This window comes from Saccoglossus kowalevskii, chromosome 4, assembly GCF_978046115.1.
Source record: "Saccoglossus kowalevskii chromosome 4, keSacKowa6.1, whole genome shotgun sequence".
Lineage (NCBI taxonomy): Eukaryota > Metazoa > Hemichordata > Enteropneusta > Harrimaniidae > Saccoglossus > Saccoglossus kowalevskii.
The window spans coordinates 25,771,291-25,785,674 of NC_140644.1; the positions used below are offsets into that span (position 1 = coordinate 25,771,291).

At 34.8% G+C, this 14,384-nt stretch overlaps 1 protein-coding gene across 1 annotated transcript; it reads left to right on the top strand.

The window, feature by feature from the left end:
* Positions 1–1,357: 1,357 nt before the first annotated feature.
* Positions 1,358–12,292, top strand: LOC144352812 (alpha-N-acetylneuraminide alpha-2,8-sialyltransferase-like). The gene is made up of 9 exons (XM_085498581.1): positions 1,358–2,035; positions 6,191–6,311; positions 6,676–6,786; positions 10,156–10,266; positions 10,350–10,434; positions 10,585–10,700; positions 10,884–10,973; positions 11,318–11,517; positions 11,606–12,292. The coding sequence occupies exons 3-9, from the start codon at positions 6,701–6,703 to the stop codon at positions 11,713–11,715; spliced, it is 798 nt and encodes a 265-aa protein (XP_085354707.1). The 5' UTR covers positions 1,358–2,035; positions 6,191–6,311; positions 6,676–6,700; the 3' UTR covers positions 11,716–12,292.
* The last annotated feature ends 2,092 nt before the right edge of the window (positions 12,293–14,384 follow it).

The following is a 14,384-nucleotide window of genomic DNA, read 5'->3' on the forward strand; positions in this document are numbered from 1 at the left end:
TTTCTACTGACTGAGGATTTCTACTGACTGAGGATTTATACGGACTGAGGATTTCTACGGATCGAGGATTTCTACCTGACTGAGTATTTCTACTAACTGAGGATTTCTACTGACCGAGAATTTCTACTGACTGAGAATTTCTACTGCCTGGGGATTTATACGGACTGGGGATTTATACGGACTGAGGATTTCTACTGACTGAGGATTTCTACTGACTGAGGATTTATACGGACTGAGGATTTCTACGGATCGAGGATTTCTACTGACTGAGTATTTCTACTGACTGAGTATTTCTACTTGACTGACTGAGTTTTTCTACATACTGAGTATGTTCTACTGACTGAGGATTTATACGGACTGAGGATTTATACTAACTGAGTATTTCCGAATTAGCCTTTATTTCATTTTTTTGAAAGCATTATTTGATAAAAATAATAAATAGGTAAATATAATTATTTCATGAAAGATCAATAGATCTGTCATAAATGAAAATAACTAAAACAGTGGTCAGAATTAACAACCTGCATTGTTGTGGAGACTAAATTAGCATATTTGCATATATTTTAGGTAATTAATAAAACACACTACATCTATGTCCTGCTTGAGTTATAAGGATAACTTATATTTGATTTGCGGACAATTGTTAATCGAACTGCACATTGGTAATGCCCGCCGTGACACTAAAACTGCACGTGACGCTATAATTTTGTTATACTTGACTTGTGGTTATCTGAAGAAGTCATGTCACCAGCAATGATAATAAACAAATATTCAACTATTTTTATATAGTAACGTTGTAACAAAAAATAGTGATTATATATTTACACATTATTCGTAATACTAATTAATGACTGGTCAACCACAATAGTCATAAACAAAGTATAATAAAAATAGCCTCACTGTCTTCAAATTAATAATCCAACAATCCAATTGGATGAATTGAATTCAATACGTCATGACAGTTATCGTAACTTGTGTATTATAGAAAACAATTATAACTACCGTCATGAAATTGTTTTTTTTAAATATAAATATCTCAATACGTCTTCAGATACCCTGAATAAATAAGTTGACCGACAATAATTATATACATAAGCTAAAATTATCATCCTGTCATATGTGGAAGCCATATTAATGTCCAAATATATTTGAACGCCATCTTCAATATTTAAATTTCTCCAATCTAGCGTTGCACAAGAATTAACGGTGTCAATTACCATGGATCGTGTAGCCTGGACATTAATGCGGTGCTGTTTAAAGACGTCTGTGCTTGGACGTATATACGAAGAGTCGTAAACAATTTATCGTGTCTTGACGTATTGCGCACATGCATCATAAGTCTGCTGCCCACCGTGTATCGATATTTATTTAATTGTGTGAGAAGGAGGCTGCGTATGAGAGGTACAGGGGTGTCCTCGGCCCTAAGTTTGATTATTGGTGCACTTAATTACTATATACTGTGACATCACAGAAGTCTGAATATGATTGGTGTATATAATGAATTAGTCAAAACAACCCAAAGTAGGTTCTACAACTGTGCACCTCACATTATCAGTTTGCGGACTACAGTGGATCAGGTATGTGAATATGCGCAGTAAAATTCCAAATTAACACTACGATAAAGATTTCCGTATTCCACAATAGGAAATTCTTTCGTTTTTTTCGGAGACAAACCCCTGAAAAAATGATTTTGTAAAGATAATTCGTACATTTATATTAAAAATAATTCATAACGAAATGTATTCCCAGTGCACCCATAAGAATATTTTTATAATTACCAATTACACAAGAATATTACAGAAAAAAGATACTTTGCTTTATTATCTTTATTTTTGCCTTTTTTGTCTTGAATTATGACTGAATGATGTATTTTTCTGCATAAAAGCGAAAGAATTTCGCATTTTTCGCCGCGGTGACCTCGTGTCACGAGTTTGTTGTGAGTTACTGTGTTACTAGTATTTTTAAGCGGAGTTGGCATATTGCCACACAGTATTACGATAGTTGACGGTGATACCTGACTATTGTATGTTGTTAGGTAAGTCTCACTTTTTGCTCAAAATTCGTTTACATATATTCTCTAATTCGTTGCTTGCAAGTCCTAATCACACACTTGATCTTGTTAATAATCTGTAATTCATGTTTTGGACTTGCAAAAGTCACTAGCACTCCACTGTTTTTAAATAGTTTTTAAATGGTGGGCAATTTGTATATCAGTCGCGCAATAGGTAAATAACAGTTTGCTTATTTCAAAAATTATATTTCAATGTTTTCACCTAACCATCTGTCAGCGCTTTATTAGCTACGATTCGTAGAGATTAGTTTGAATACGAATATAAGCTGACCGTAAACTGACATAAAAGCTGACATGCATAATGAGAACGCGGTTTATTGTGTTCATTGCGAGAGTGGTAATGTGATGTTTAAATCAAACGCAGTACGTTCAGTTTAACCCGACTACCATGTTATATAAAACAACAATAATAAATGACTAACCTTAATATATAAATAAATCATCGACCACGTTCAAGTGAAAAATTGTCTAGACCAAAAAATATCAATGGTTGACATTGTTTGCCAATGATGTACTGCATACTAATAGAGTAGACATCACACAGAATAATATACGTTGTGTAAAGCATACTTGTATTGCCATATTCAGAATGTGTACACGGTCCACAATACGCGACGACACAGTTTTCCGTGACGTCTCGTACATCGTGTTGGGATGGTCGACATGTCAAAAGACATTGCTACGGATCTGACATATGTTTTACCAGAAATATCAATGTGTTTGTTCAGTGAAACTTGACAACTCGTACATCATCTGGCTAGACGAGTTCTCATAGCCAAATGAAACGACGATGAGAATGGCCATACTACAAAACAAAGAGGCAAGAAACATTAGAAACAGTTGTTCAATTCCGAGGATCCCTTGGGGGACCTGTAAATATCTAATATATAAAAAAAAACCATGTTGTACTTTAACAATTTATCAAATTTAGTAAATTTCATGAACGTTTTCACTACGGTCATGTTTTAATTCGTTCATGTCCGATAGTGTGTAAATACTCGCCGTAATGTTAAACCAAGGTTCAGCCTAGCCTCATCACCTCACCCCATCGCTTAGCTCGTGAGAAGGCTGAATGACACTATACCTCCCAAGTCAAAATAAGGCTGTCAATCATAGATGATTGATGATAACGTTGAGCTTGCGGTGAAATCGTGATCACACACGTTTTCTTCTATATTTAGGTTACTAGAAAAAAGATGCCGTTGTCTGTGTACAAGTATTTCATATTTTATGTTGCTTCGGAGCTGTCTTTCTTGTGTTTTGTATTATGAAGGTTAGTGTGGACAGACACCATCTACGTAGCAGCACTTTCCGTGTAAATGCACGCTTCATTAGGTAAGCCAAATTTGATTGTGTACTAGGCTTCTAGGACAACACAATTACCAGTGAATGTTTACACTAATAACGTTTATATACAAAATAGCTTTAAGGGTTGTTATATAGTGTTTTGTTTCATAGAATGACGCCAGAAGTGGAAACTGAGTTTTAGTGTATGACAAACATCCTGGTTTCATAATTATTGTATGTACATAGAAGAGTGCAATATGTCCATGTGAAACAAATTAGAGCTCTTTGAGCTACTTAACTTAAATACGTTCGAACAAATATTTATTTCATTTATTCAGGCAGTTTAAAGTGTTTTAGTATGTTCTTCTATCGATGCCATCATCTCAGAAGCGAAGAGTGAAACCTCACCCGACAGTCAGTCAATTGATAATTGACACACAATGACATAATATTTGCTTTATTTGTGAAGAGATTCAAGAGAAATGAAAGAAAATGCAACTAAGCCCCAATATGTCGAAGAGATGACACGGCTTGACACAAACGAGACTTTAAAGTCCGAGACGAATATCAGTTTAATAGAAAAAAGTCTGACGAAACATGACAAAACAAACAATAGAAAATCAAGGTTTGTGATATTAGGAACTCGTTTTGGATAGACACCATATAACAGTGGTCTTAATAAATAGACTAATTTATAAATAAATGCATCTTGAGTAGATAGCAGACAGAACACATACTTGAAAGTTGCGTCAAAGTGTTTCCCGTGTATTTATATCACGTGTTAGCAATGTTTGTGAGCAAAACGTTAAATATGATTCCAATGAGGCGACTTTCGCTGTGTTCGCAATGACATGTGATTTTAAAAAAAATAGATCATAGAGAATATTCGTGAATACATGTCATTACCACTGCCCACTCGTTTTTCACATTAGCTTAGATAATCTTTGCGAAGAATACTTCAATTGGACAGACAATGGGTGTGTGGCAAGTATTTATTCTGGCAGCTTAAAGTGTTTTTAATATTTTTCTCTATCGTTGCCATTACCTTAAAAGGGAACAGTGTTCACATTATATCCATATATGTTAATTTATAGTATAACCTCACTTGACAATAGTCAGTCAATTTATAATTGACACAGAAAACACACTGACTTATATTTGCTTTATTTCTGAAGAGAATTCGGAAATGCTCGGAAAGGAAATACAACCAAGCCCCAAGGTATCGAAGAGATGACACGGCTTGACACAAATGAGACTTTGAAGTCCGAGACGAATATAAGTTTAATGGAAAAAAGTCTGACGAAACATGACAAAACAAACAAAAGAAAACCAAGGTTTGTGTTATTAGGAGTAGTTTTGGATAGGTACCATATAACAATGGTCTTAATAAATAGACTAATTTATAAATAAATTTATCATGAGTAACAATTAAATAAGCTTTACCCCCACTGTACAGAGTGTGCTGCAAAAATCCGTAAATTTTTAGCTTGCCCGTAATGAAGTGAAGGGAAAGTCCTAGTACTGACAAAAATGTCTGTTGTCCGGCGTTGTCTTCGGTGTCGTCGTGATCGTCTAAAAATGTTTTTTTTAATGTATGTAGTGTCTGTTGGGAATTTCATAGCGAAGTGGTTGGGGCCTTTCCTTTGCTTTGCAAAAGGTATATCGTGAGTTCAAATCCCATGCTAGGAACTACATATTTTTTCCTTTTGAATGTATAGTCATGATTTCTAAGAATTTAAATAATCTAACAGGCTTAGTGGTATTTTTTTAAGTTTATAATAAATAAATTAACAGTAGTGTTGATGTGAGTATGTGTGTGAATATATGGGTCAGGCCATTAAAGTAACAGCATGGATAACTTCAGGCTTTTGTTTCTGTCTTGCTGTGCATAATTGCACACTCTACTTTACTGATTTTGAATTCCTTTAAACTGTTTCTTTATAGAGTCATTATGAGTAACATTCTAATTAGGTGATTTCTCTCCAACTTATATATATATGGTTAATATGCATGCATAGATGACCTTCCCTTCCACATGATGTGATCTCCCTTACCAACTGTAGTTCATCTCCTCATCTGATACTGTGATCTGCCCCACATATATAATGATGTCCCCACCCTATGCTATGATCTGTCCACCATTGCAGGGCAGGGCAAGCCATTTGTAATGTTTACTTGTAAGAATAAAAAAGGCATAAAACCTAAAAAAGGTAATCCAACACAGAATGAAAAGATTTAAGTTGCCTCCAAATTGGGAAGTTTGCTTAGAAAAAATGCATACCACCTCTACCTTCAAATGATGGTGAAGAGATTGATTCCAGCTTTGGGAAAATGCAATTTCCGTGTTTCTATATCGATTATGGGATAATTTACTCATAGTATAATCTACTTTTCATATTTATAATACATTGATGTCAAGTTCCGTGGAATGTGTGATATAAAAAACATCTGCACGCTTAATTTCTACGACATTTTAATATTTAAATTATTGTATATTTATTTATGTTTATTTAGAAATTTGACAAGATTAGCTTCCTAAAGCTATTTCAAATTCCTTATACCTGTAAATATATTTATTTTTTTCCTATTTCAGAATTGTATTTTTTACAAATAAAATGGGTAATAAACCATCATATCATATCATATCACATTGATTTTTGACTTCAGGTTTGTATTTACTCCACCAGTGCTAGAGCTACAGACTTTTCACAGAATGATATAGAAAATGTGTTATATAAGCGGGTCACTTGGTCAAATAATACAATTCATATTTTCTCATTTAATTTCACTTCTAATCTGTGATGAAAATGTTTCTTTTTGTGTATTTTCCAGGAAACAAGTCAGAAAACCATCAATTAACATAGCGGATACCAATCCGGAAACAAAAATTAAAAAGAAAAATTAAAAAGGCGGTGGTAAAACATAAAAAAGTTATCAAGCCGAGACAGAAAAGGTATTCAAAAATTGTGCATTTGAAAATGTTGACTGTTTTCAATATAATTTGTTAATTGCAGGGTAATCACGACTCCAATGTGATGCAATTTTGATCGTTCATGGAGACGTGGCAATTCTTTGTAACTAAAATATAAGAATCTTATTGCAAGTGTTTGCGTGTGTGTTATAATGGGCAAGGCGAAGTAAAATGATAAGCAACGAAATTGTAGATGAATTTAGCTCAATGGTGGTTATTGAATAGCAGAAGGTTCCTCGGGTAAACATTATGGTGTAATTATTGAAAACGCAAGGTGCCTTATTAACAAAAAACACGTATCAATTTAGTAGCTAATACTGTTGTTTTTTGTTCTGTTTTTGTATAGTAAGAACAAGCATAATAATGCAAAGATGAGTGTCCTTGAAAGGGAAGATGCACAAACAAAAAGAGCCTTCCAGCAATGTAAACATAATTACTTAGGTATTCACAATATGAGGTGTGTACTAAACGTTATTGTACTTGTATTTATTTATTTATTTATTTATTTATTTATTTATTTATTTATTTATTTATTTATTAATAAAATACAAGACACATGCAAATAATGGAAAAAACACGGAAAATGCAAATAAAAAAACATGAAAGAAAAAAAATACATATGTTCACAGTAGCTGATCTAATAAACTCCAATATAATCTGAAAGAGTTTGATTTTACATTGTATATCCTTATTTTGTACATATCTATTTTCTTTTGGTATGCTAAATAATTACATAAATTTACAAAAGATGGCTTTACATTCTTGTACCTACAATTGAAAATATATTTTTCCATCAGCAGTAAAAGATAATTTAAACAAAGAATGCAGTCGGAATTTAAATTAGAATCATGTTCATTTAATCCAAAGATGACATCTTTTGATGAAACAATTACTAAAATATTACAATTATTGTCAGGGGCCAATTCAAGATTGCGACGCACTGAGGAGACATGAATACAATTATAAAACAAATGAAGCAGTGTTTCAGGAAAATTGTTACACAAAGTACATTTATCAGTATCAACTGTATTACGTATTTTTAAAAACCTGTTTGTAGTTATTAATTCTATTAATCAGTCTGTATTGAAAATTTCTGAGTGATACATCATCAGTAGTAATGAAAGGTAGTTTGAAATAATATTAAAAATTTAGATTTGTGCCAAATAATCTCTCCCACTTTAATCCCACAGGTTAAACCTATATACTCTCTCCACGATTTCTGAGTAAGCTCTTTTAATATGCATCAGGGTAGATTCATTTTCATTATCTCTGCTATTCAAGGAAACTAACCAATTTCCAGGAATAGCATCAATAAGACCAAAATATTTTTAAAATTGATTGGATGATATGTTATATTTGTCCGAGAAAGTTTTAAAGGTGAGGAAATTACCACTATCACCCAGTACATCGGAAAGAAATACAATACCATAGAAAATAGTTTGCTTATTAATTAAGATATCTGGGTTAAACCAAATGCATTGCTTTGAGTAAGGGATTGTACATGTAATTGTTTTAGATCAACTCAGAAAAGCATGGTACCAAAAAGGTTTTTTTTCAGCAAAGTCGGCGGCTTGTTTCTGACTGAAAACTTTCAAACATGAGCAATTCATACAAGTATAAGCTTGAAATAGCCGTTTCCAGCCACTTTCATCATATTGGCTAGATAACAGCTTATCTACCCAGGAGACATGAAGCGATTCAATAAAATATGGTAAATGAGTTAGGCTCAAACCGCCATTGTGGTATTCACAACACAAACGAAGTCTTTTAATTTTGTCTTGTTTCTTATTCCAAATGAATTCATAAAAAGCGTCCATAATAGACTTTGTCTGTTTTCCTGGCATAGGAGGCAACACAGATAATATGTGTACCATTTTTGACAACGCTAATGTCTTCACTACTGTCACCTTGCCACATAATGTCAAAGGTCTCCAAGCCTAGTTGGACAGGAGTGACTTAACTTGCAAGGCTCTATCCTCAAAATTAATTTTCTCACACAGAATTAAATCCACGTCAAAATGTACACCTAATAATGTAAAAGGCTTGTCGGACCAATTTAAATTTATATGCGGAAGCATAGTTTCTCCACAATGGCGTTTTGATCCTATCTAAATTACTCTTGATTTATCGTGATTTATCTGGAGACCTGAAATGTATGCAAATTGTTCAAGTATCAGAAATAAACTTTTTAGAGACGATTCTGAACCATCGAGAAAGGAAAATGTGTTATTTGCGTATTGACCTAAAAGATTTTCTTGTGTCCATAAGGTCACCCCACTAATGTTTGAGCAGTGGCAAGCAAGCGACTCAACACAAAGGATAAAAAGATATGGAGATAGAGGGTCACCTTGTCGCACCCCCTTATGTCCAAAGTTTAGAAAATCTAGCGTTTTGTCAATACAATTCCAAGAAAGCGTATCAAACGCTTTTGTAAAATCAAGCAGAACAAGCATGCCCGGAATGTCTTTTACAGTGGACCCACGCAATACATCATAAACTAAACGCGTATTTTCACAAATATTCCGTCCTTTTAGAAAACCCTTTTGATCACTATGAATAATACTAGGCCCCTAATGTCAGACCAAAAAAACTTATAAAACTCGGCACTAAAACCGTCCATCCCCGGACTTTTATTATTTCCATATTTTTAAGAACTGTTGTACACTCGGTCATTGTCAGTAACCCTCCTATGGTTAAACGTTGAGTATCAGTAAGTTTTGGCTGAGTGCTGTCAGGGGATAGAAAACAGTCAAAGGACCGTTGCTCCATATTGGACTGATTTAAAGGCACGCTGTTTAGATTAGCATAAAACTGCTTTTGTTCCTCTAAAATTGTATTCATATTGGCAATAACTGAACCATTGATAGTTAATTTGCCTATTGTTTTATTAACATAATTTCGTTTTTCCATGGAGCAGAAGTACTTAGACGGTTTTTCACCTTCCGCCGACCAGCGAGAACGAGAACGTATTCTCGCTCCCTCCATATACTTTTCTCTGATCTCAGCTAATCTACGTTTACTTTTCTCCAGTTCATTCATCAGAAAATCAGAAGGGGCTAACCTATATCCATTTCCAAAATATTTGTCTCATTACGACGTTTTTTTGATTTTCTGTACCGAATAAGAAATTGTGGCACCGCGAATTTTCATTTTTAAAGTCTCCCAAAACAGCTGATGAGAAAAAATGAACGTGTCAGCTGGGATGTCGATTTCATACTGAAAAATAGTTTCGTCAATATTTTTGTTAACAAGACTGGCATATTGTTTGTCCTTCAAAAGAGATACATTGAATTTCCAGAAACCTTTACCTCGGACAGAATTGGGAAATTTACAGTTTAATGAAATTAGGGAGTGGTCAGTCTTATATCCAGCACAGTCATGTCAGCCAGATCAGATGTAACAAGAAAATAATCTAACCTGCTCTGGGTCACACGAGGACGATGTCTAAACCACGTATATTTTCTCTTTTGATTGTGAAGCGTACGCCAAATGTCAATCAATTTTAACTCTTCACATATGTTATCAATTTCTATCTGTGCTGTGTTCTGTCGATTATGTAACCGCCCATCAGTATCAAAATCTAACACGTCCATTTTAATATTATGGAAAAGTTTGGATCGTCCTCATTTGGCCCGTAAATACAAATCAATGTGAAGCGCTTCTCATGAATCGTAAGATCAAGTAAAACATATCTGCCATCATATGACAACCTTTGTTTATGAACAGTACAATGTTTGTGTTCTGTTACCATGCTGGTTACTTGCCATTTATGTTCAGTTAGAAAAATATGCATTTCTACAATTTATTTCTTTATTATTTTTATTAGCGCAAATCAGACGATATTTAGAGCAAGTAAAACTGTTCTTGGGCAAATGAAAGACATTGTAAATGTTGCAAATAACTGGACACCTAACAAAACACATCTGTATGACTTAAGGTAAGCATCCACCTTATTATTTTCACTAACGGCTTGGTGTCACCTGTATTATATTTAAAAACATACTTCCCTATTTCTTATAGGAATAAGTTCAATGGTGCTATACCAGAAAGTACACAGTTTTATCTAGCTTCCGATGCAAGCCTCATATCTCAGCAGATGTTTCTGGTATGCATGTATGTCTTTGCGATATCTGTATCCATGTAGTCTTCACAAAGTATAAATATATGATCACCACATAGTGATTAGTGCATTATAAATCGTAGCACGCCCTGTATATGGGTTCTTATTTACCTTATTAAAATTTGAATACTGTAGAATAAATCTCCCATCGAGAGAAGTATTTACAGACGATGTAGCATTGTTGGTAATGGTGGTATATTGAAGGGCAGTGGATGTGGAGATGAAATCGATAAGTCTGATCTTATTTTGAGGTACTCACTTGTACATATTGTTTTCTGATACTTTCCATAAAATGTATGTATGTAGTTCAAATGTCACTGAAGTACAGAGCCAAACATGTCAATGTTACTGTGAGGAGTTCATTCTCAGCTACTATATAAACGTAGTTAAGTGTATTTGGGTTTAAAAGTTACATGGTTATACTTGTTCCGTAGAGCCAATCTTCCAGTGATTCGTAATTTTACACATGATGCAGGGAAGAAGATGAATCTAACTACGTTCAATCCAAGTATAAGTTACAACAGGTGATTAAATGTTAGGATTTTTTTAAATTAGAAAATAAAGAAATCATAGTAACCTATGTAGATTTTATGAAGTATATTTTCAATATAAATAAAAGAACTTAATTACCTTGTTGTATTCCTGAACTCTATACATTCATGCATTTTTTTACCATTGTATAACTGTCCTTGGATTTGGACTTTTGCTGCACGGATCATGAATAATCCTCTTGTTATGGTTTTGTGGGACGTTGTTGTTAACCAGTCACTTATTTTGACCGATACTTGGATATGATAACACATAGTGATTGTGATGCGAATCAGAGTAGTTTCATAATTTCAGTTCTCGCTACCTGCTTAACCCATAGGTTCAATTATAGTATGCGTGCATGCAGTAAAGCCTTAGAAGAATATAAAGGTCATATACTATTTACTTCAACACCAAATTTTACTGTTCCTGCCATGAATCACATAAAATTGAACACTTCACTGGATCTGCTGCTTCTCAATAGAGACTATCTTGGTTTAGTGAGAAGATTTTGGAAGATTGAGAAAATAGTTTCATCAGGTGAGAAATCTGATTTGTTGCAATTGTTTCATTTATTGGCGTTTTAAATACATTCATATATGTTTCATCTGAATATCTACTATTTCAGGATTGCTATTGTTAACCATGGGATTGCCACTTTGCGAGGAGATTCATCTGTTTGGATTCTGGCCGTTTAGCACAGACATAGAAGGAAATGCCTTATCATTACACTGGTGATTCGGGATTTGATGAAGTGTTTGTATGTGCCCACCATATGGGATGGGAAATGCAAAACCTCCTGAAGCTTCATAATCAAGGCGTTGTCAAGTTGCACCTTGGGAAATGCAGCCCGCACTAACGGATTGTAAACATATTTATCATGTGGACAACTGCGATATATATTTTGCGCTATTTGTTCAGTAACACGTTATCACAAATACTAACTGCAAATACCCTCTATATACTACCCAATATTAACAAACTAAAAAGGAATGAAATTATAACGAAATTAACAAAATACAAAATATTATTTTTTTCCACATTATTACTGAGTTGGGAAGATATTAATTTCAACCAAGTATTAGCATTCCCGTAGGAATAAATTATGCTAGCTGTTTTATATCTTTATTCAAAAGATGTAATGATTACATTCGAATGGTATATTCATAGTCGTGGGATTTGTTTACTATATACTTTACAATTCTAAACATTTTCTTGAAGGAATTTTGAAAGGTACTGGTGGCCGGGTCATTATTTCAAAATACAGTGTGACATGTTGCGTTATATGTATAATAAACAGTAGAAATGTTTACAATGGTGTTATGACGTCGAACATGCGAAATTAATGATTAATGTACGGTAAATTGCAAACTAGAAATTGTGAGCAATGGTTTAATTAAGTTTATGACATCACGTACGCGCATTTGGTTCACACGCTGTTGCAGTATTGTGTCACCAAGTTGTATTGATGTTGTCATGACGATGCTATGGGGCGATGCCCTCAGTGGTGGAGTTCACATGCCGTCATGACAAAGTATTAAGACTAATGGCTGAACAATTAACACTGTCGATTATAAAAATGGGGAGTTCTAGCGTGATAAGTGAGATTATGGTGACGATTGTAGTGGTAATAAATATCTGGCTGTACTATACTACTGATGTATACCCATTCCCACTTCCCATATATTCAACCTGACGAGCCATCTACCTCTAACAAACCCGCATTGTTTACAATTGTTTAGAGTCGACAACTTGCATGTTTAGGGTAGACGTTATAAATATTGCAGGACTTTTATAAATAGTTTACTAATTGTATTCAAAATTGGCGAATTTGCAAGACTTTAACCGTGAGACACGTCCCTGGTAATCGCGTGACTACGACTGCAACTGGTCGCATGTTTACTTAGCCACGCCTTAGAGTTTATGAGAGAGTTTTTAAGACTTAGTAAAGGGAGAAGGAAAGAAGTGGCGTTACCGGAGTAATAACTTTCAATAACCTTTCTTTGATTCGATCGCAGATATAGATACTTTAACTTTCTAAGTGCAAAGGCGATACTTTTATCCATGTTTACTGAAAAAACATGTCGATTTAAATGTCCAATGTATATAAGTAGTCTTTCAAAATCGCCAGGTCCTCATAAGTGAAAGGTCACGTACATTAACATACTAGTAGATATGTTATTACGAACACAGCTGCACTCTGATTCGTTGTCAGTGCTAGTCAACAGCCTTTAATTAGCATAATCACCGGAGTGATTCCGCTCCGGTTTTCACTCCAATGCAGAGATTTCTTTCGCAGTCACGCTAGTTTTCGCGATCACGGAAAAAGGCTAAATTGACAATTAATTATATTGTTTATGTAAAACGAAAAAGAAGTCCCGACTTTGCCAGTCTAATCACGGGGGCATTATCTGGTTGCTTAATTATCTCTGGCGTTGGAGACGTCTTATAATATTTGTGTATTCTCGGGGCGGAACTACGTCACAAGACGTTCCACGTTGCTAAGACGCGCACCACTGTACCACGTATTTATATGGGAGTCTCAACAACCATCCCAAACTTTGTTTGGCCTTTGTTTTCACCGTGATGGTTGCCATGCGGTGAAAATGCCCGGATGTCCGCCCCGAGAATAGTGTGATTCAGAGGTTACAATGTTATTTGTGTGGAGACTGCTCGCATAACGCATTTTTAAATTTGCCGTTTTTTATCTCTGGGGTCTCGAAATGAGTAACTTGCTTAGGTTACACTTAGAAACAAAAATAATGTGGTTAGGTACAAAGATTTGTGTCCATGACACACAAACTACAGTTCTAGTCGTGTACCCGAATGTAATGCCGAGAATATCCGATTAGTTGTCACCAAGACAAATGCCGCTCCAACGTTAACAACTACTTTAACCAGGCAAAGCGCTGTCATGAGAAGCCCGATTCAGGCCGTCGTTGTAATCCCTCCTATGGTAGCTTCGCAACCTGATGCTCGTTACGCACACCCTCCTTTCTATGCTCTCTACGATGTCAACTCATGAAACTATTATTGAACAATCCATATTTTATATCAAGAAGTATTTGCTGTACAACGTATTGATGTTCATGCTGAGTATAAATAACAAGTTCGAATTATACCTCACGTCTGTTCAACTCGAGAAAACACAACGCTATCAATGTCCGATTCAATAACAATTCCGCATGTTTAGTCAGTTCGTTTTATGTGACGAAAAGAACACCTCAACGCCTAGTTTTGCGATATAAACTTACCCACCACATAAAATTGTCTGAGACGCCCCAGTTGTGACGTCATATAACAGAAGAAAGCTGGACAGACGAGGCGCGCGTCTGAATATCGGAAGACCACGACACGAATACACTCCTGTTTATTGGCAACAATCATGACCCGCTTGTGTTCTGCTG

Coding starts and splice junctions, on each gene's coding strand:
- LOC144352812 (XM_085498581.1), top strand. CDS start 6,701: ATGAGTGTCCTTGAAAGGGAAGATGCACAAACAAAAAGAGCCTTCCAG. Junction 10,435..10,584: donor TATCTCAGCAGATGTTTCTG/GTATGCATGTAT, acceptor TGAATACTGTAG/AATAAATCTCCCATCGAGAG. Junction 11,518..11,605: donor TGAGAAAATAGTTTCATCAG/GTGAGAAATCTG, acceptor CTACTATTTCAG/GATTGCTATTGTTAACCATG.